The sequence below is a fragment of the Nomascus leucogenys genome, chromosome 18 (assembly GCF_006542625.1).
Source record: "Nomascus leucogenys isolate Asia chromosome 18, Asia_NLE_v1, whole genome shotgun sequence".
Taxonomy (NCBI): domain Eukaryota; kingdom Metazoa; phylum Chordata; class Mammalia; order Primates; family Hylobatidae; genus Nomascus; species Nomascus leucogenys.
In genome coordinates this window covers 98,073,774-98,093,072 of record NC_044398.1, presented here as the reverse complement: position 1 = coordinate 98,093,072, position 19,299 = coordinate 98,073,774, and the positions used below count along the sequence as shown (strand labels likewise).

Below are 19,299 nucleotides of genomic sequence, written 5' to 3'. Positions count from 1 at the left end.
CACGATGACAAATTAAAAAGAAATTACAGGCCGGGTGCAGCAGCTCATACCTGTAATCCCAGCACTTTGGGAGGCCCAGGCGGGTGGATCACTTTAGGCCAAGAGTTCGAGACCAGCCTGGCCAACATAGTGCAACCCTGCCTCTACTAAAAATACAAAAATTAGCCGGGCATGGTGGTGCATGCCTGAAATCCCAGCTACTTGGGAGGCTGAGGCATGAGAAACGGTTGAACCCGGGAGGCAGAGCTTGCAGTGAGCTGAGGTTGCACCATTGCACTCCAGCCTGGGGAACACAGTGAGAGTGTCTCCAAAAAAAAAAAAAAAGAAAAAAAAATCCAGGGGCCACAGGACTCACACCACTCAGCATGTTTGAGTCACCTGACCTGGGACACCTCTAGCTGTGCTGTGACAGGCCCTCTTCAGGTACTGCTGCCTCTGGGCCTGGATTCCACTACACAGTACTGTCACTTTTCCAACTTAGCCACCAGCACAACAGAGGACACAGATGTCCCCTCAGAGGTCATGGTTCTCAGGCCAAGGGTCATTTCAGGATAGCCGTCACAGACATCATCGTGGCCATGGCCTCAGACTGAGGGTGATCCCTGTAGATTCCAGGATCTGCAGCCAGGCTTGGGAACTGCTCTTAGGAATACACCTGAATGACTGTAAGGTGCCTGACTTTGCAGCTCCTCTTAAAGAGGCAGAGCCCCTTTCCCTTCTCCCTGAATCTGGGCTGGTCTGGTGACTTGTGCAGGCACCCACCAGAGCTGCCAGATCTTTAAAGAGAAACAAGCAATCTGGAATTTTTGTCAATCCCTGGACGTTTTTTTTGAGATGGAGTCTTGCTCTGCTGCCCAGGCTGGAGTGCAGTGGTGCGATCTCGGCTCACTGCAACCTCCACCTCCTGGGTTCAAGCGATTCTCCTCCCTCAGCCTCCCGAGTAACTGGGATTACAGGCTCCCACCACCACAGCTGTTTTATATTTTTAGTAGAGATGGGGTTTTGCCATGTTGGCCAGGCTGGTCTCGAACTCCTGACCTCAGGTGATCCGCCCACCTCAGCCTCCCAAAGTGCTGGGATTACAAGTGTGAGCCACTGCACTGCCGCCCTTATTTATTTTAAAATCTCGACTTTTAAACATGGGTAACTAATTTAAACTCTATAAAAATACTGTGAGGAAAAACTAAGCCCTGGTCATTCAAGTATGGTCAGGGGCCAGGCGCAGTGGCTCGAACCTGTAATCTCAGCACTTTGGGAGGCCAAGGCAGGAGGTTCACTTGAGGCCAGGAGCTCGAGACCAGCCTGGGCAACACAGTGAGACCCCTTCTCTGCAAAAAAATTTTAAAAATTAGCTGGGCATGGTGGCATGTGCCTATAGTCCCAGCTACTTGAGAGACTGAGGTGGGAGAATCACTTGAGCCCAGGAGGTCAAAGTTGCAGTGAGCTGAGATCGTGCCATTGCACTCCAGCCAGAGCAACAGAGCGAGACCCTGTTTCTAAGAAAGACAAGAAGTGTGGTCTGGGGACCTGAAGCATCAGCATCGTCGGCGAGCTTGTTGGAAATGCAGAATTGCTGGCCTCACCCCAGGCCCAAATCTGCATTTTAACAAAATCTCCTCGTGACCTGTGGCACATTAAAGTTTGAAAAGCACTGGATTAAACAAGCAGGGAACAGGACTTGGCTCCAGGACGCCGTTGTGACTTCTGTTTCAGGATAAGCCACACCTGCTAAGCCCTAGCAGTGACCTAAGTCCATGATTCAGAATCTAGACACCACCTGGTGGCTCCTTTTATTATATCAATTTATTCAAGTGATTGATTAAAAAAACTTCTGGGCAGCAGGATGACAAAATAGGTCTGTAAACATGATTTCATCCCCCCCTCCCTTCTTCCAAGGAGCTTCCTATGACAGGAAATCGAATCCTAGTTGGCAAATCCAGCGATGAGGTCTGTAGAAAAGGGGTCCTGTGTCACAGCCGGGAAGGCAGACTCGTCCCTTTAACCCACTCCAGCCAGGGGTGCTGGCCAGGATGTGCTGTTTTGTCATGATGTGGTCGCTGACTCTGGTTTGTTGGCAGCCCCTTCCCCAGGAGGAGGGAGACTCTTTGGCAGTGCGGCAGCCCTCCCGGGGGCACACGATTCTCAGCAGCAGACACAGGCAGGCAGGAAGCAGGCGGCTGAGTCTCTCCAGGGAGCGCGGTATTGCTAGGGTTGCAGGTGCCCTGGCAGGTGGCCAGGTGAGGGGCTGAGGCACAAGTGCTATCAGGAACTTGGCTGCCCCACAGGGGCTGAGGACACCCAGATGGTCCATGCCAGTGGCCTTGAAATTTCCCCTGCAGAAGCCAGACTGTGGGGAAACAAGCTTTCGGGACGTGCCACCCTGGGCAGCTTGAGGCTTCAGTCCTTGAAGGGGTTGTGGGCACCCCCTGGCTGCTCCTTCTCTGTGGCCAGAGGCTCCCCGTTCATCTCCTGCAGCGGGTGGTATGCATAGTCCCCATGCAGGCGCCGGTTCCTCTCTGCTCTGGACAGGAGCAAGGACAGGTTTGCTGCGGTGCTGATCAGCAGGAGGAAGGCCAGTGCCAGGGTGAGGGCTAGCCAGGCGGTCCTGCAGACAGGAGAGAAGCCCCAAGTGGGGGACTGCTGGGTGGGCTCAGGGCTTGGGGAGCACTTGAGGGGCTTCCCTCTACCCGGCATAGACAGCACTAAATTAGGTGCCTCCAGGGACCACACAGAGAATGTTATGAGCAAAATAGACTAGGTGGGAATGGGGCAACATTTAAGACATGTGCAGGGAACAGCAGAGGCAGTCATGACCTACAATGCAGGTCTGTGCTGCCCATCTCCTGATTTTTTTTTTTTTTTTGAGACGGAGTCTCGCCCTGTCGTTCAGGCTGGAGTGCGGTAGCGTGATCTCAGCTCACTGCAATCTCCGCCTCCTGGGTTCAAACGATTCCCCTGCCTCAGCCTCCCGAGTAGCTGGGACTACAGGCTCGAATCACCACGCCTGGCTAATTTTCGTATTTTTAGTAGAGATCAGGGTTCACCATGTTGGCCAGGCTGGTCTTGAACTCCTGACCTCAAGTGATCCACCTGCCTCAGCCTCCCAAAGTGCTAGGATTACAGGCGTGCGCCACCACGCCTGGCCTGATATTTTAAGAGAAGCCATTAAAAAAGTTTTTAAGGCTGGGCGTGGTGCTCGCACCTGCAATCCCAGCACTTTGTGAGGCTGAGGCGGGCGAAATCCTGTCTCTACTAAAAATATGAAAATTAGCCGGGCACCTGTAATCCCAGCTACTTAGGAGACTAAGGCAGGAGAATCGCCTGAACCCAGGAGGCGGAGGTTGTGGTGAGCTGACATCACAACACGGCACTCCAGCCTAGGCAACAGAGTGAGACTTCGTCTCAAAAAAAAAAGTTTAAAAAAATGTGAATGTTACTGATTATCAGATACTGCTAATATATTTTAACTTTTAAAAAATTATGTAAGCAAAATAAAACACAACTGGAGGCTGGGCATGGGGGCTGGGAGGCCAAGGCGGGAGGATCACTTGAGCTCAGGACTGTGCATCTCGTCTGTGCAACATAGTGAGATCCTATCTTTGAAAAACAGTAAGAAATAAAATTAGCCAGGCGTGGGGGCATGTGCCTGTCGTCCTAGCTACTTGGGAAGCTGAGGCGGGAGGATCGCAGTAAGCTGATTGTACCACGGCACTTCCGCCTGGGTGACAGAATGAGGAAACCCCCGGCCCCCACCCTGGCATCTCTTCTAGCCCAGTTTGCATTCTGAGCTCTAGTGGGGACGCTGACAACAGAGGCTGGGCACTCAGGCCCTGGGCTCTGCTCCAGGGTCCCCAAAGCAGACAGTGGGGAGAGCTGGTCCCTCTTCCTCTAAGGCAGGGAGCTGGCAGGGGACAAGGGCAGAGATAGACCTCACCGGGGAAGGATGCGGGAGAGAAGGGGGAATCTTCCCACCGTGGCCCCAGCTCCCACAGAAGCACCTACCTGGTGAAAAAGGAGAGTTCTCCCGCCCTCAGGGTGGCTTCAGATGGCTGGAGACACTGCTTTACTGTAACATACCAGAGACGGGCTGAAGGGGCTGGAGCAGGAGCGTCTGCCCATACTGCCTCCCCTCGGAGGGGTAGGTACCTCCAGAGATGCTGCAGTTGCCAGTCTTGGGGTCACAGGGACAATGGTGCTCACACTTACAAGGCCTCTGGCAGTCGGGCCCATGCCAGCCAAGGGGACACTCTATGGAAAGGAGATGGGAGGAGGGAGGAGGGAGGAGGCAGGTTGGGGCCTCCAGTGTCAGAGCCTTTCTCGACAGGATAGGATACCTGCCCCGGCCCATGTGTACAGAGCTGGGCTAAAGGTGAAGCACCCGCTGCCCTCCCTGGGCTAGCCCCTGAACGTGACCTTATTTGGAAGCAGAATCTTTTTAGAGGCACTTCAGTTAGGGTCTCAAGATGAGATCGTTCCGGATTTAAGGTGGGCCCTGGAGCCAGAGCCCAGGGATCCTTGTTTTAGTCGAGCCCTTTGTGGAATGGGCCGCAGCAGCCACAGGGGAATCATGCAGCGATGTGCAGGTGAGGCAGGGGCAGAAGACAAGAGGCAAGCGGTTCCCAGACCAGAAGGTGGAGACAGAGGCAGCAGAGGAGCAGTGGGGGCTGCCGGGCCACCGTCTCCCCATCTGCTAGTGGCGTGGCGGCTCCTACCTTCACTGCAGTTGGACCCAGTCCATCCAGCATCACAGCGGCAGCCGGCTGCCGAGACAAGACCGGGGAAGCCAGGTGAGGGCCTAGGGAAAGGCAGGGCTGGGCAAAGCCCCCTCCCTGGAACGCCCACTCACTCTCCGTGCACAGCCCGTGCTGGCTGCAGTTAGAGGGGCCACAGTCCAGCTCATCGCAGCCGGGACCCTGCCAGAAGTGCCCAGTGCACTGGCAGTGCCCGTCCACGCAGGTCCCGTGGCCGTGGCAGTCAGGCGGCTGGCAGCGGGGTTCGTGCACACACACCACGGTGGACACTTGGCGGGGACAGCGCCACATGTTGTCTTGGCTGTAAAGGGATGTGATGTGTGAGGAGAGGACACCCCCAGACGGCCCCTCAACTCCCTCCAGGCTGCCCCCAACCAAACCTCTCTCCATTCTCACCTGTCTACCCACCTACCAACCTACAAGATGAGGTCTATCTATTTTTGAGATGAGGTACTGCGATCCTTCCACCTGAACCTCCTGAGCAGCTGTGACCATAAAGTGTGCACCATCACGCCTGGCTAATTTTTTTTTATTTTTTCGTAGAGACGGGGTCTCACTATGTTGCCCACGCTGGTCTTGAATTCGTGGGCCTAAGCGATCCTCCCACCTCAGCCTCCCAAAGCACTGGGATTCCAGGCGTGAGCCCCTGTGCCCAGCCCTCTCCAGTCTTTTATAGGTTACTCTGCTCCCTACAATCCCTCCCAGCCCTGGGTCTTTCACATGTGGTGCCCTCTGCCCGGAAGGCTCTCCCACCCCTACCCAGCTACCACCTCCTTCAGATCTCAGTTCTTATTCTGTCATCCTCAGGGAGGTCTTTGCTGACCAACTGACCCTGTTCCTAGGCCTGGGGAGTACTGGCATCCTGGGGGAGGGACTGCAGCAATTTCTGCTCTCTTGGACCCCCGGGGCCTGGCACATAGCAGGCACTCAATATTGGCTGAATGAGACAGGCTGGGGCAGACCTGGCCTTCAGCCCTCATGAAGGCGGCTCTCACGTGCTTACCAGTGATCTGATGGGTAACTGGCCAAGGTCCCATTGAGCACGAAGGTGGCAGAGCCACCCCCATCCAGGTTGATAGCGTTGACCACGTCCTGTTTCAGCAGGAACTCCGCCATTTCCCACAGGTTGATGCTGCGGCACAAAGCGGTGGTGCTCAGGCTTGGCGCCCACCATCATTTCTGATTTAACTCCTTTTCCTTCCACAGCGCACAGCATCACGCCCACAGCGCAGGCACATTTCTAAGTGGCCCCCGCCCCCAAGCATGTCTCATCCTAGCTCCTGGAAGCTGTGAACATGTGAGATCACACCCATGCATGTGCTGTTACATGGCATAGGCATCCTTAAGGGAGGGGAAACAGCCTGGAGGATCTGGGTGGGGCCACTGGAATCACAGGAGCTGTTCAACACAGAGAACCTTCTTTGGCTGGTGGCAGAAAAGGAAGTGAGATTTGAAATGCGAGGGGGAGGAGAGGGTGGCTGGACAACTGGGGGAGGGGACACACATGGGAAGGAACCTGGGCAGCTTGAAGGAGCTGAGGCCCCAGATGGTGGCCAGCAGGGAAACCAAGACCTCAGTCCCACAACTGAGGAGGGGACGTGGATTTTTCCAATAACCTAAACAAGAGGATTCTTTCCAGATAAGAGAAGAGCCCTGCCTAACTAGCATCTTGGTTTTGTCCATGGGATACCCTGAACATAGAACATTCCAAGTTGACCAGCCTGGCCAACATGATGAAACCCTGTGTCTACTAAAAATACAAAAATTAGCCAGGTGCGGTGACTCACGCCTGTAATTCCAGCACTTTGGAAGGCTGAGGTAGATGGATCACCTGAGGTCAGGAGTCCGAGACCAGCCTGACCAACATGATGAAACCCCATCTCTACTAAAAATACAAAAATTAGCCGGGCGTGGTGGCGGGTCCCCGTAATCCCAGCTACTTGGGAGGCTGAGGTGGGAGGATCACCTGAACCCGAGAAGTAGAGGTTGCAGTGAGCTGAAATTGCACCACTGCACTCTGGCCTGGGTGACGGAGTAAGACCCTGTCTCAAAGAAACAAACAAACAAAAGAACATTCCCTGTTGAGTGTTGCTAAATGTGTGCTAGTTATGCAGCCAGAGCAAACCAAAACACTCTCTTTACAGGGGATAGAAATGCGGCTCAGGGAGGCTGAGTGACTTGTCTACGGCATAACATGGCTAAGCTGGGATTGGAACCAAGGTCTTCTCCCTGCTAACTTTGTGACCATTTCCTTGTATCCTATCTAGGGTTCAGGAAAGGTGAGGCCTAAAGCTGAAGACGATGAGTTCTTGGAATTGGCAAAGACCTCAGGACCCTCATCCTGTGGGAGGGTGAGGGGGCCCTGGGAGGGGGGACAGATAGGTGTCAACATCCCAGAAAGCAGGTAGAGTCAGAGGGTGGCTGTCACTGGGTCAACGTTCCTCCTAGCAGGACTGAGCCCCGGCCAGGGGGCCTCAGCTCGCAGGACTCACCCACGCTGCTCCGTTTGGCCGTCTGCATGAAAGAGCACCAGCTGCCCTTTCCGGTCGTGGCCAATGGCCGTCCTGGCTGATATCACATTCACAAATTTGCTAAAGGAACCTGAAGGAGAAGCAGCCTGGCTGATCACCGGCCCCTTGGGAGGCCTCCTGCTTCTTGCCTAACTCCACTTCCCACTGGTCTGAGCTACCTGGTACGTCCCTGGGAAGCACAGCAGCCTCCTTGCTCGTCCCCATGCCTCCCCTCTGCACATCCCAGTCTCCTCTGGGCAGCCGGGGGGCTCTTCTTACAGGTGAACCAAGCTATGCCAGCCTCCAGGTGAAGACCCTCTAATGGTTTCCCCTGTTCTTAGAACAAAATCCAAAGGGCCAGCATGCCCTCCCCAGCCTCTTCCTCCTGCTGCCTCAGCTCCTGGGTGTCCCCTCACCACCCTGCAGCCACTTTGCACTTCCTGTTCCCTCTGGCTGGGAACTGTGCTTTTCTCTAGCTTGCTCTTTTGTCAGATCACCTCCTTAGTGAGGCCTTCCTTGACTGCCCACTCTTTTTTTTTTTTTTTTTGAGACAAAGAGTCTCGCTGTGTTGCCCAGGCTGGCGTGCAGTGGCATGATCTCAGCTCACTGCAACCTCCGCCTCCCAGGTTCAAGCAATTCTCATGCTTCAGCCTCCCAAGTAGCTGGGACTACAGGCACACACCAGCACGCCTGGCTAATTTTTGTATTTTTTTTTGTAGAGATAGGTCTCACTATGTTGCCCAGGCAGGTCTTGAACTCCGGGGCTCAACCAATCCTCCCGCCTCAGCCTCCCAAAGTGCTGGGATTACAGGTGTGAGCCACCACACCTAGCTTACTGCCCACTCTAAAACGGCCATGGTATCCTGTCCCCATCCCAGTATTCCGCATCCCAGTGGTTCTCAACCTTGACTGTCGGTCAGAATCACCACGGAGGCCCGTTAAAACATAGACTCTTCGGCCTTGCCTCTGATTCTGCAGGTCTGAGGTGTGTGTGGCTTTGGAACAAGCTCCTGGGCCATGGTGACGCTGCAGGCCCATGAAGATTTTTTTCTTTTCACTTTTCTCTTCCTGTACCCACAGCTCCTGTCCCCGTCTCTCCCCTTTTCCCCTAACTTTATTTTTCTTTCTGAGCACTTACCAATTCTTTTCAGCATATTCTATAACTATTTTCTGTCCTATATATTCAACATAAGCCTATCTTCATCCCCATGAATCCCCAGTACCCAGAATAGTGCTGGGCACAAAGTAGCTGCTCAATACTTGTTGAAAGACTTAAGAACAGCTCCGCCCAGCCCACTGGTCCTGGTTCTCAAGAGGGCTGTTGCCAACAGCCTCCCCATCCAACCTGTCTCCTGTGTCTCGTCGCACTCTGTGGCTTGGCTCTCGTTGATGTAGATGCTTCCATTACGAATCAGCCACACGACCCCACTCAGCAGCTGCACAAACGGGTTCTCAGTGTCCAGCACCTCCTCCTCAGACAGGTACCTGGATCCGGGGAAGGTGGTAAGCTCACTCACCAGCAGGGGCAACTACAGATACTCAGGCTCTTTCTCCCTGGCCGTCCCAACCTGGCTGCTAGATTGCCCCTCACGCCCCAGGAACCTGCTGAGGCCTGAGTGTAGCTGAGACAACTTAACAGCCCTAGGAATCTCCCTGTTGTCAGAGCTGAAGCCGGACAGGGTTCTGACAATACGATCCCCACGAGCCTTTGCAAACAGTCTAGGTTTCATTTAATAGAAACGACCATCCCCCAACAGATCTCAAATCCATCTATGGCCGTCAATCTCCAGGCCATACCCAGCCCAACTACCACTTGATCCCTGTTATGGCCCTTCATTGGGTTCCTCGTTTCTCCACTGATCTCTCCCACCTGGTCACACTCAGGATCAGAACAAGCTTTATCATCATCAAATAATTTTTTTTTGAGAATCAAATAATTTTTAAGATAATTTTAAATAATTCAAATCATCAGTCTTGGCGGGCGTGGTGGCTCACACCTGTCATCCCAGCACTTTGGGAGGCTCAGGTGGGCGGATCATTTGAGGTCAGGAGTTCGAGACCAGCCCGGCCAAAATGGTGAATCCACTCCCCCGCTCCGCCCGCCGCCCCCCCGCTCCCGCTATACTAAAAATACAAAAATTAGCCGGGCGTGGTGGCACAGGCCTGTAGTCCCAGCTACTCCAGAGGCTGAGGCAGGAGAATCGCTTGAACCCGGGAGGCAGAGGTTGCAGTGAGCCGATATCACGCCACTGCACTCCATCCTGGGCAACAGAGCAAGGCTCTGTCTCAAAAAAAAAAAAAAAAAAAATCAGTCTTGATGAGTTGATGTTTCTGACACCCCACTCCTCTTTCAGTCCCTCATACACAGAAGCCCCCCTGAGTCTCTGAGCCTTTGTGCTTGGGGTTCCTTTGGACTGAAATGCTCTTCCTCCAGTTCGGACCTTGGCTGACTTAGTGATTACTCTTCAAGTTTCAACTCAAAGGCCACCTCGGAGAGGCCTGTTCCAGATCACCCTCCCTAAAATCAACACTATTTACAACCGGTTCACCCCGCTGGTTGCTCTGCTGCACACAGAACAATCAGAATGTATGTTAGCTATTTACCTGGCTTTTGTTGATTTTTCTAGTAACGGGGGAGGGCTGTTAAGGCAAAGACTGTGTTGGTCACTGCTATCTCACCAGGGGGCAGCACACTGCCTGATACAAGCAAGTGCTCAATGACACTGGATGATGAATAAACTCTGCAAGGAAGCGATTCCTATCCCCATTCTGCAGATGAGGAAACAGAGGCTCAGCTTGGTTAAGTGACTTGAACACGGAGGCACGGCTACAACCCAAATCTCAGGCCCTCTGCCCTCGACAGCACGGGGCTCCCTGCCTCCTCACCCAGTGACCAGGGTCCCGTCGCGGCGGATCCCGAACTGCGCGTTCTGCAGCCCTCCGGAGCTGCTCACCCGCCGCGCGTCGCTCACCACGTTCCCCAGGCACTCGCCCGAGTTCATGCGGAAGAAGCCCCCGTTCTGGGCGACGCGGCAGTGGGCCGCCCGGGCAGTCTCCTCCACGGTGGCGCGCCGTCTCGCCGCGCAGCCGCCGGGCCCACCGGGCTCCAGCACCGAGAAGGTGCGCAGGGGTTCAACGGCCCGCGTCAGGTGGCCGGCCACCGCGCGGTCCCTGAAGTGCGACACGAAGGTACGCACGGCCAGACCGCCGGCGCCGGGGGTCGCGGGGGGCGGAGGCCAACTCTCGTGCTCGCGGCGGCCGGCGCGCACCCGTGTGCAGTCCCGGGGGAGGCGCGCGCGCGCGCGTGGATAGGGCAGGAGCAAGTCGTCGTCGCGGGAAGCCCTGCGGGGACGGGCGGCCGTGAGCTCGGGGGCTGTCCTTGTGAGCTCGGAGGACAGGGGGGACCCCCCGAACCAGGCTCGCCCCGGGAGCTGCACTCACCCCGAGTCGAGGCCGCCGGACGCTTCCAAGAGGAAGCCGAATAGTGCAAGCCGGAGGAGAAGCCAGCGACCCGTGGAGGTCGCCATATTGGACCGGGGCCTCGGGTCACGTGGGTCGCCTCACGTGACTCAAGTTCCAGGGTGGCAGCTTTTAGCTCGGACTGAATTACCTGAGCTCTTTTCGGCTGGCGGGCTGGCGGGCGGTGCTGGTGATGGTAACTTTTTATCTCCAGGTAATCTCAGACCTACAGGAAGTTGCAAGGAGAGCATAAAGAACTCTCGTAGAACTTTTATTCATGTTTAGCAGTTTTTGGTAGGCTTGCCTGATTTACTCAATCATTTGTACTTTTTTTTTTTTCCTGAACCAATTGCAACCAAATTGCAGACGTCATGATCCTTTCTTTACCCCATACCTCACTATGCATCTCCTAAGAACAAGGGCATTTTCTTAACCACAGGGCGAATATCATTAGGACAACTCCCATTGACAGTTTTGTGATCTCATCCACAGCTAACCTTCAATTGTCCCTCTAATGTCTTTTTTTTTTTCCTTTCCTTTTTGGCTGCCCCTGACCCTGTAATCCAGGAGTTGCTTTTAGTTGTCATGTCTCTTTGATCTCTTAATCTGGAAGGCTCCTCAGCCTTTTGTCTTTTACTACCTTGACATTTTTGAAGACAGCCCAGCTACATAATTTGTGTGACTTAATGCAAAATGAAAATGTGGGGACACTTGCTAAAAACCCCAGAAAACTATTAAGAATTTCAAGATTGTCAGAGCAAACGGTTGCAGCAAGCCAGGGACCTTCTGAGTGAGCCCATGAAGGTGGCCCTGAGTACGGAAGCCAGTTTATTTTGTAGCATGTGCGTCAAGCTTCCTTTGAGAGGATTCTTCTCTTCAGGCCTCTTGTCCAGGGTTGGGTGGTGTCCAGGGTTGGGTGGTCTCTTGGTGCCAGTGCAGTGCATCGGCCGTTCCAGGAGCCACGGCAAGTCTAGTTAGCTTGATACTGTTGCAGTCTTGCCAGTGTACCTTAATATAGCAGTTTCTCCTTGTCTGAACTAGTACCCGGGTTCTTTGTTCTACCTCCAAGAAAACCAAGGAGCGTGGACACAAGGGTGGGGTTGGAGCGAACGTTTAATAGGGGAAAGAAGAAAGCTCTCCAAAGTGGAGAGGGGAGTCTGAGTGGATTTTCGGGTTACAGCTGAATGCAAAAACCTTCTTCTTCTTTTTTTTTTTTTTTAAGACAGAGTTTTGCTCTTGTCGCCCAGGCTGGAGTGCAGTGGTGCGATCTTGGCTCACTGCTGCAACCTCAACAGCCTCTGCCTCCTGGGTTCAAACGATTCTCCTGCCTCAGCCTCCCGAGTAGCTGGGATTACAGGCACACACCACCACGCCCTGCTAATTTTTGTATTTTAGGTAGAGACGAAGTTTTACCATGTTGGCCAGGCTGGTTTCAAACTCCTGACCTCAGGTGATCCGCCTCCTTCGGCCTCCCAAAGTGCTGGGATTACAGGCGTGAGCCACTGTGCCTGACTGCAAAAAAACTTTTATAAGACACTGCTCTCCTCCCGGTAACTGAGTAACTTCTTACCAGTAAAGCTGCCTGTGCACCTCCCCTTACGCAGCTGTGGGTATGTCTCTAGGCAAGTGCAGATGGCTGCTTCTCTTGTTTGTGTAACTGTGGGTTTGTTTTAGATAAGGCCGCCTTCTCCCTGTGCCAGTTTGCACGGAGCCCACCATGTATACGCCTGAAAAGGAGAGGAAACTTTTTCCCGGGAGCCTGCTAATTATACAAAGAACAAAGGGCTTCTGTGCTGGACCCTGTCTGCTTATCTCTGTGCAGGTCCAGCCTGAGTTTTTTCCCAGGTTGCTTTTTGCTTTATTTTTGCCAGTTGCTGTGACTTTTCAGGCAGGCCACTTCTGAGGTCGGAATTTTCCCCAACAGATTTTGCTTTTCCTTCTCCCTCACTACCACAGGTATGGGGCGACACAGATAGAGGCCAGGCCAGCCCCTTTTCATCCACAGTCAGCACTTCTGATGCTTGATCTCAGGCCCCTCCTTGAGCCGCTGCTCCTTGGACCCAGTGCACGGTGAGGGTTAGTGAATACAGTTAGAGAGTGTCCCCCGCAAACTCATGTCCTTACCAGAACCTCAGAATGTGAACTCGTTTGGAAATTGGGTCTTTGCAGATGTAATTAGTTAAGATGAGGTCATACTAGAGTAGGGTGGGCCCTGAATCCAATCTGACTGGTGTTCTTGTAAAAGACACAAATACACATGGAGGAAAGAAGGTCATATGAACACAGGCAGAGACTGGAGTGAGGCAATCATAAGTCAAAGAATGCAAAGATTGCTAGCAGCCACCAAGAGCTAGGAGAGAGGCGTGGGACAGACTCTTGAGCTTTGACAGAGAACATGGCCATGCTGATGGATTGCTTTTGGAAACTAATACAATTCAGGGACCTCAAAGGGGTCCCGGGAGCAGCTCTGATGCTCCTAGTTCACTTTAACCACGCACAAAATGGCTGCTCCTCCTAGAGGCTTAAATGACCAATATAGTGATGTGAAGGGAGTATATCTTTCTGATCTTTGCATTGGGCTGCTAAAAATAACCAGCAGAGGAGCCCAGGCCTGACGCCTACTGCCTGCCTCCGGAAGCGCTCTTTTTTCTGCCTCAGGAGTTACAGGAACAGGCAGTCTTTGGCAAGTTCTGACTTTGGTTTTCCCCCTACTTTGAGGTTTGCTACTCCTTTGCCAAGTTTTTCTAAGCACATAACGGCTGCCACAGAAATTCTGCATTTGAACAGAGCAGCCCGTATCCACAGTTCTAGCCAAATCTGCTAACGAAGCCAAGGGTTTTCTTTTTTGCTCTTCAGCTTGGAATACTTTTGTCCCCTCTTAGCGTCCTCGTTTGAGTTCTGCCATCATTTGTGTGTTCAACAGGCTGAGCACCTCGTATGTGCTCCATCGCAGCTGATCCCTGCCTTCATGGAGCTTAGCTTTTCAAGGGGAAACAGACATGAAACAGTCATGTGATGAATGCAAAAAGCAAAGGGCAGGACTGCAAGAGAAGGATGTTGCAGGTGTGGCAGGGAAGCCTCTCCAAGCCCATTTAGAATGTGATTTGAAGGAAAGAAAAGAAGGTGTGGCTGTGGGCAGATCTGGGCCAGAGCCTGAGGTGGGAAACAGCTTGGCAGGTGCAGCAGGAAGAGCCACCTGGTGGGAGAGGAGGGCCATGGCGGAGGGGTGGAGGTGGTGGGCAGGGTTGAAGTGGGAGGGCCAAGCCAAGGCCAGATCCTACTTGCAGGGATCCAGGGAAATGAGTATGGATTTCAGCCAAAGTGAAATAGTAAGCCATTGGGAGGTTTTTTAAAAAACTTTATTAAGATATAATTTATATACTGTAAAATTCTCCTGTTTTAAGTGTATACACTGCAATGATTTGTAGTAAATATACAGTGATATTCCAGCATCACCATTATCCAGTTTTAGGATTTTTTTTTTATCACCCAAAAAAGTTCTGTCATGTAATTCTATTATTATTTAGAGACAGGATCTCATTCTGTTGCCCAGGCTGGAGTACAGTGGTGCAATCATAGCCCACTGCAGCCTCAACTTCTTGGGCTCAAGCAGTCCTCCCACCTCAGCCTCCTAAGTAGCTGGGACTACAGGTGTGCACCACCACACCAGGCTAGTCTGTTTGTTTGTTTATTTATTTATTTGTTTATTTTTAGACGGAGTCTCTGTTGCCTAGGCTGGAGTGTAGATTGAAATGGCCTGATCTTGGCTCACTGCAACCTCGGCCTCCCAGGTTCAAGCGATTCTCCTGCCTCAGCCTCCTGAGTAGCTGGGATTACAGGGGCGTGACAACACGCCCGGCTAATTTTTGAATTTTTAATGGACACGGGGTTTCACTATATTGGCCAGGCTGGTCTTGAACTCCTGACCTCTAGTGATCCACCCCCGTTGGCCTCCCAAAGTGTTAGGATTAGAGGCGTGAGCCACTGCGTCCGGCCCGAAAAGTTGTTTTTATAAAACTCTTAGGAAATGTAAACGTAAAAGGATCAATATTTTCTTTCCGTGCTGTGTGGAGTGTCTGTTGTGTAAAGGGCTGGGAGGGCATTTATAGCATCCCAGAACCTGGTGTTGAGGCTCTGAGAGGCAGGAGATTCTATCATAGGCTGCATGTCTGGCCCCCAGGTCCAGTTGGGTACATTAGGGGTGCCCCTCTTCCCACGTGGACTTGCAGGGTGGTGTGGGGGCTGCCAGCTGGGCAGACCAGACTCAACCACGCTCACAGCCCAAGGTCCCTTCCACCAGCTAAGACCTGGACGAAACATCTCCAGGTGCCTCTTTTTTCTTTTTTTCATTTCTTCTATTTAATTCAGCAAATATTTTTTAAACACTTCTGTGTTCCAGGCTGTGTAGTAGGAGACAGGCACTTGAAGGGGAGTGAGACATCGTCCGTGCCCTAAAGTCGTTCACAATCTGAAAATAGAATTGACAAGCACACAAACGAAGCCAGAGTGAGGTGCCACAGAGCAGTGTAGGGAATGAGTTGGACAAGTAGGTGTGAGGAGGGGAGGAGGCTTCATAGAACAAGGGACAACCTTGGGGAATCTTTTTTTTTTGAGACGGAGTCTCGCTCTGCCGCCCAGGTTGGAGTGCAGTGGTGCCATCTCAGCTCACTGCAAGCTCTGCCTTGCAGGATCATGCCATTCTCCTGCCTCAGTCTCCCAAGTAGCTGGGACTACAGGTGTGTGCCACTACGCCCGGCTAATTTTTGTATTTTAGTAGAGACGGGGTTTCACCATGTTGGTTGGCCAGGATGGTCTCGATCTCTTGACCTCGTGATCCGTCTGCCTCAGCCTCCCAAAGTGCTGGGATTACAGGTGTGAGTCACTGCACCCAGCCAATCTTGGGGAATCTTAAAGGACAAATCAAATTTAACCAGGTTGGGGGTGGAGGCAGATTCGCAATTGCAAAAATGTGGAACCAGCCCAAATGCCCATCAATCAATGAGTGGATAAACATCATATATATATGATGGAATACTACTCAGCCATAAAAAGAAATGAATTAATGGCATTTGCAGCCACCTGGATGGGATTGGAGACTATTATTCAGGAGTGGAAGACCAAACATCATATGTTCTCACTTGTAAGTGGGAGCCAAACTGTGAGGATGCAAAGGCATAGGAATGATACAACGGGGCCAGGCACGGTGGCTCACACCTGTAATCCTAGCATTTTGGGAAGCCGAGGTGGGTGGATCACCGGAAGTCAGGAGTTTGAGATTGGCCTGGCCAACATGGTGAAACCCTATGTCTATTAAAAATACAAAAATTAGGCCAGGCGTGGTGGCACACACCTGTAATCCCAGCACTTTGGGAGGCTCAGATGGGTGGATCGTCTGAGCTCAGGAGTTCGAGACCAGTCTGGGCAGTATGGTGAAACCCCGTCTCTACTAAAGCACAAAAAACTAGCCGGGTGTCGTGGTGTGCACCTGTAGTCACAGCTGCTCGGGAGGCTGAGGCAGGAGAATTGCTTGAACCCGGGAGGCGGAGGTTGCAGTGAGCCCAGATCGCACCACTGCACTTCAGCCTGGGGGACAGAGCAAGACTCTGTTTCAAACAAACAAACAAAAAAACCCAAAAATTAGCCGGGTGTGGTGGTGCGTGCATGTAATCCCAGCTACTCAGGAGGCTGAGGCACAAGAATGCTTGAATCCAGGAGGTGGAGGTTGCAGGGAGCCGAGATCGCCCACCACTGCACTCCAGCCTCAAAAAAAAAAAAAAAAAAAAAAGTTACAATGGAATTCGGGAACTCGGGTGGGAAAGAGTGGGAAGGAGGTGAAGGATAAAAGACTACAAATTGGTTTCAGTGTATACTGCTCAGGTCCTGGTTGTACCAAAATCTCTCACATCACCACTCACGTAACCAAATACCACCTGTTCCCCAAAAACCTATGGAAATAAAAAATGAGAAAGAGAATAGGTAAAGACCTGGAAAAAGCAAGGATACTGGTGGGACGTTGCCCAAGTCAGTCTTCCTGGCTCTGGTGGGTGAGGGGGGCAGAAGCTTAGCTGCTGAGAGACAGGAGTGGGGAAGCAGTCATGAAAGGGTGGCTTGAACTCGCCCCAGCTCTCACCAATCCCTTCCCCGCCGTCTTGCTCTCTCAGACCTCATTCCAAGCAACAGTTCTGCAGACACTGTTCTCAACTCCTTCACACTAAAGCTACGTGACGGAGAAAGTCTTAACTCATTCTGTTTCCTGTGTATATTTACATCTTAAGAGAAAACACTTTCAACCAGGCATGGTGGCTCATGGCTGTAATCCCAGCATAGGCAGGAGGATTGCTTGAGCCCAGGAGTTCCAGGCCAGCTGGGCAACACAGCAAGACCCCTGTCTCTTTAAAAAAAAAAAAAAAAAAAAGAGGGGCCAGGCATGCTGGCTCATGCCTATAATCTCAGCTCTTTGGGAGGCCAAAGTGGGCGGATCACCTGAGGTCAGGAGTTCGAGACCAGCCTGGCCAACATGGACAACAGAGACAAACACTGTCTCTACTAAAAATACAAAAATTAGCCGGGTGTGGTGGCACGTGCCTGTAATCCTAGCTACTCGAGAGGCTGAGGCAGGAGAACCACTTGAACCCAGGAGGTGGAGGTTGTAGTGATCTGAGATTATGCTACTGCCCTCCAGTGTGGGTGACAGAGTCAGACCCTGTCTCAGAAAAAAAAAAAAAAAAAAAAAAAAGAGGAAAAGCTTTAAGAACATGATGACTTAATGGAATTACTTGTTTACAGTGGGATTTTATACCTTGAGCCGGGAGCCGGAGGGAATGCACTTTTGACTAAGGATTGTAGCAGGGGCACATAGAGCCACCGTGGGCCAGGTGCTCCCACCAATGAGGGCCTCTCTCTCGGGGTGTGTATTTGGAGGGGAGGGAAAGAAGGCCTTGGTGAAGCCCTGAGGTGGGGTTTGTGCCGGGGGACCTGCTTTTCCATCCCCCTCTCATTTAACTCCAAGTCCGAAGCCTGCTTTCCTCCCTGTCTTCCTCCCACCCGCACCTAACAATCTGCCTGTGACTGGTTTTTCCGCTGTCTGTGCTACTTGAACAGGAGGCTGTCAGGAGCTGTTCTGCTCCAACGAGGAGAACCATTGACTCATTTATGGGTGCTCCTTGTCTTGGCCTCGAGTTTTGTTTCAAGCCCTTTGGAGGGTTCCCTCTTTTTTCTTTTGAGACAAGTTCTTGCACTGTCACCCAGGCTGGGATACAATGGCATGATCATAGCTCACTGCAGTCTCAACCTCCCAAGTCTCAAGTGATCCCCCTGCCTCAGACTCCCAAGTAGCTGGGACCACAGGCACGGGTCACCATGCCCAGCTGATTTTTGTGTTTTTTTGTGGAGATGGATTTTCGTCATCTTGCCCAGGCTGGTCTCCAAATCCTGAGCTCAAGCAATCCACCCACCTTGGTCTCCCAAAGTGCTGGGATTCTAGGCATGAGCCACTGCGCCTGGTCATATGAAAGGGCATTTGAGTAGAGACTGGGGCAAAGTGGAGTGTGAGCCACGTGGATGTCAGGGGAAAAGTATTCAGAAAGATAGGAGGCCTTGCAAGGGGCGTGAACTCCGTGTGGGCTGGATGTGTCTGTTGAGTGGATAAATTCCAGGGAGTTTTTGCGCTACAGTTTGGCTGTGGCTTGCCACTGAGAAAGTTCTTTTTGCGTTTGTTTGCTTTTGCTTTTTTGAGATGGAGTCTTGCTCTGTCACCCAGGCTGGAGTGCAGTGGCATGATCTTCGCTCACTGCAGTCTCTGCCTCCCAGGTGCAATAGATTCTCCTGCTTCAGTTTCCGGAGTAGCTGGGATTACAGGCGAGAGCCACCATGACTGGCTAATTTTTGTATTTTCAGTAGAGATGGTGTTTCACCATGTTAGCCAGGCTGGTCTTGAATTTCTGACCTCAAGAGATCCGCCCACCTTGAGAACATTCTTTTTAATTTTCGGTTTCACATCAGTCCTTTAAATAGAGGACAAGGCTGTGAGCCAGGTCATCAGGACGGGTCATCTGCTTCCCCACGGGTGTGGTTGGGCTGCAGGGACCTTGTTGCTGAGACTAGGAACGGCTCCTTGAGGCAGATGCTGCATTAGTTTCTGGGGCTGATGTAGCAAGGTACCATCAACTGGGAGGCTTAAACCACAAAAATTTATGGTCTCACAGTTCAGGAGTGCTGGGATTATAGGCATGAGCCAAGGATTCCCTTTCCTTGAAAGTGACTCATACGCTCCGCTTTCCTCCACAGTCATTTCACCCTCTCCCTGGTTTGGTAACCGAAGCCTTCTGAAATGAACCAGTGTCAGGCTCCAGTGAGGACTCCATCCCCAATTCAGGAAGCACAGGGGTGGAGCATAATCCCCCCGATTTGTTTATGTGCAGCTGACTTCTGTCAAGGTGGTGTGCCTGTTTTGGAAAACCTTTGTTTGCAAGACAGTGTGAAAGAAATCCTTAAAGCTCACAGAGTGCCAGGTGGATATGACATTCTGGCCCTTGGTTCTCCCAAGAAAACAGCAACCTCCAGAAAGCAAGTCAAACTTG

The 19,299-nt window shown here is 52.2% G+C and overlaps 1 protein-coding gene across 2 annotated transcripts; it reads right to left on the bottom strand.

Annotated features, from left to right (window-relative positions):
* Window positions 1–1,758: 1,758 nt before the first annotated feature.
* On the bottom strand, window positions 1,759–10,809 carry NAGPA (N-acetylglucosamine-1-phosphodiester alpha-N-acetylglucosaminidase). Of its 2 annotated transcripts, XM_003269242.3 has the most exons (10): window positions 10,703–10,809; window positions 10,148–10,603; window positions 8,607–8,746; window positions 7,244–7,352; window positions 5,755–5,883; window positions 4,847–5,052; window positions 4,713–4,760; window positions 4,147–4,248; window positions 4,003–4,066; window positions 1,782–2,605 (listed from the first exon to the last, which is right to left on the bottom strand). In XM_003269242.3, the coding sequence occupies exons 1-10, from the start codon at window positions 10,786–10,788 to the stop codon at window positions 2,398–2,400; spliced, it is 1,548 nt and encodes a 515-aa protein (XP_003269290.1). In that variant the 5' UTR covers window positions 10,789–10,809; the 3' UTR covers window positions 1,782–2,397. The 2 variants fall into 2 exon arrangements, with proteins under 2 accessions (XP_030653816.1, XP_003269290.1); XM_030797956.1 differs by lacking the exon at window positions 4,147–4,248 and having other exon boundaries at window positions 1,759–2,605.
* Between the last annotated feature and the right edge of the window lie 8,490 nt (window positions 10,810–19,299).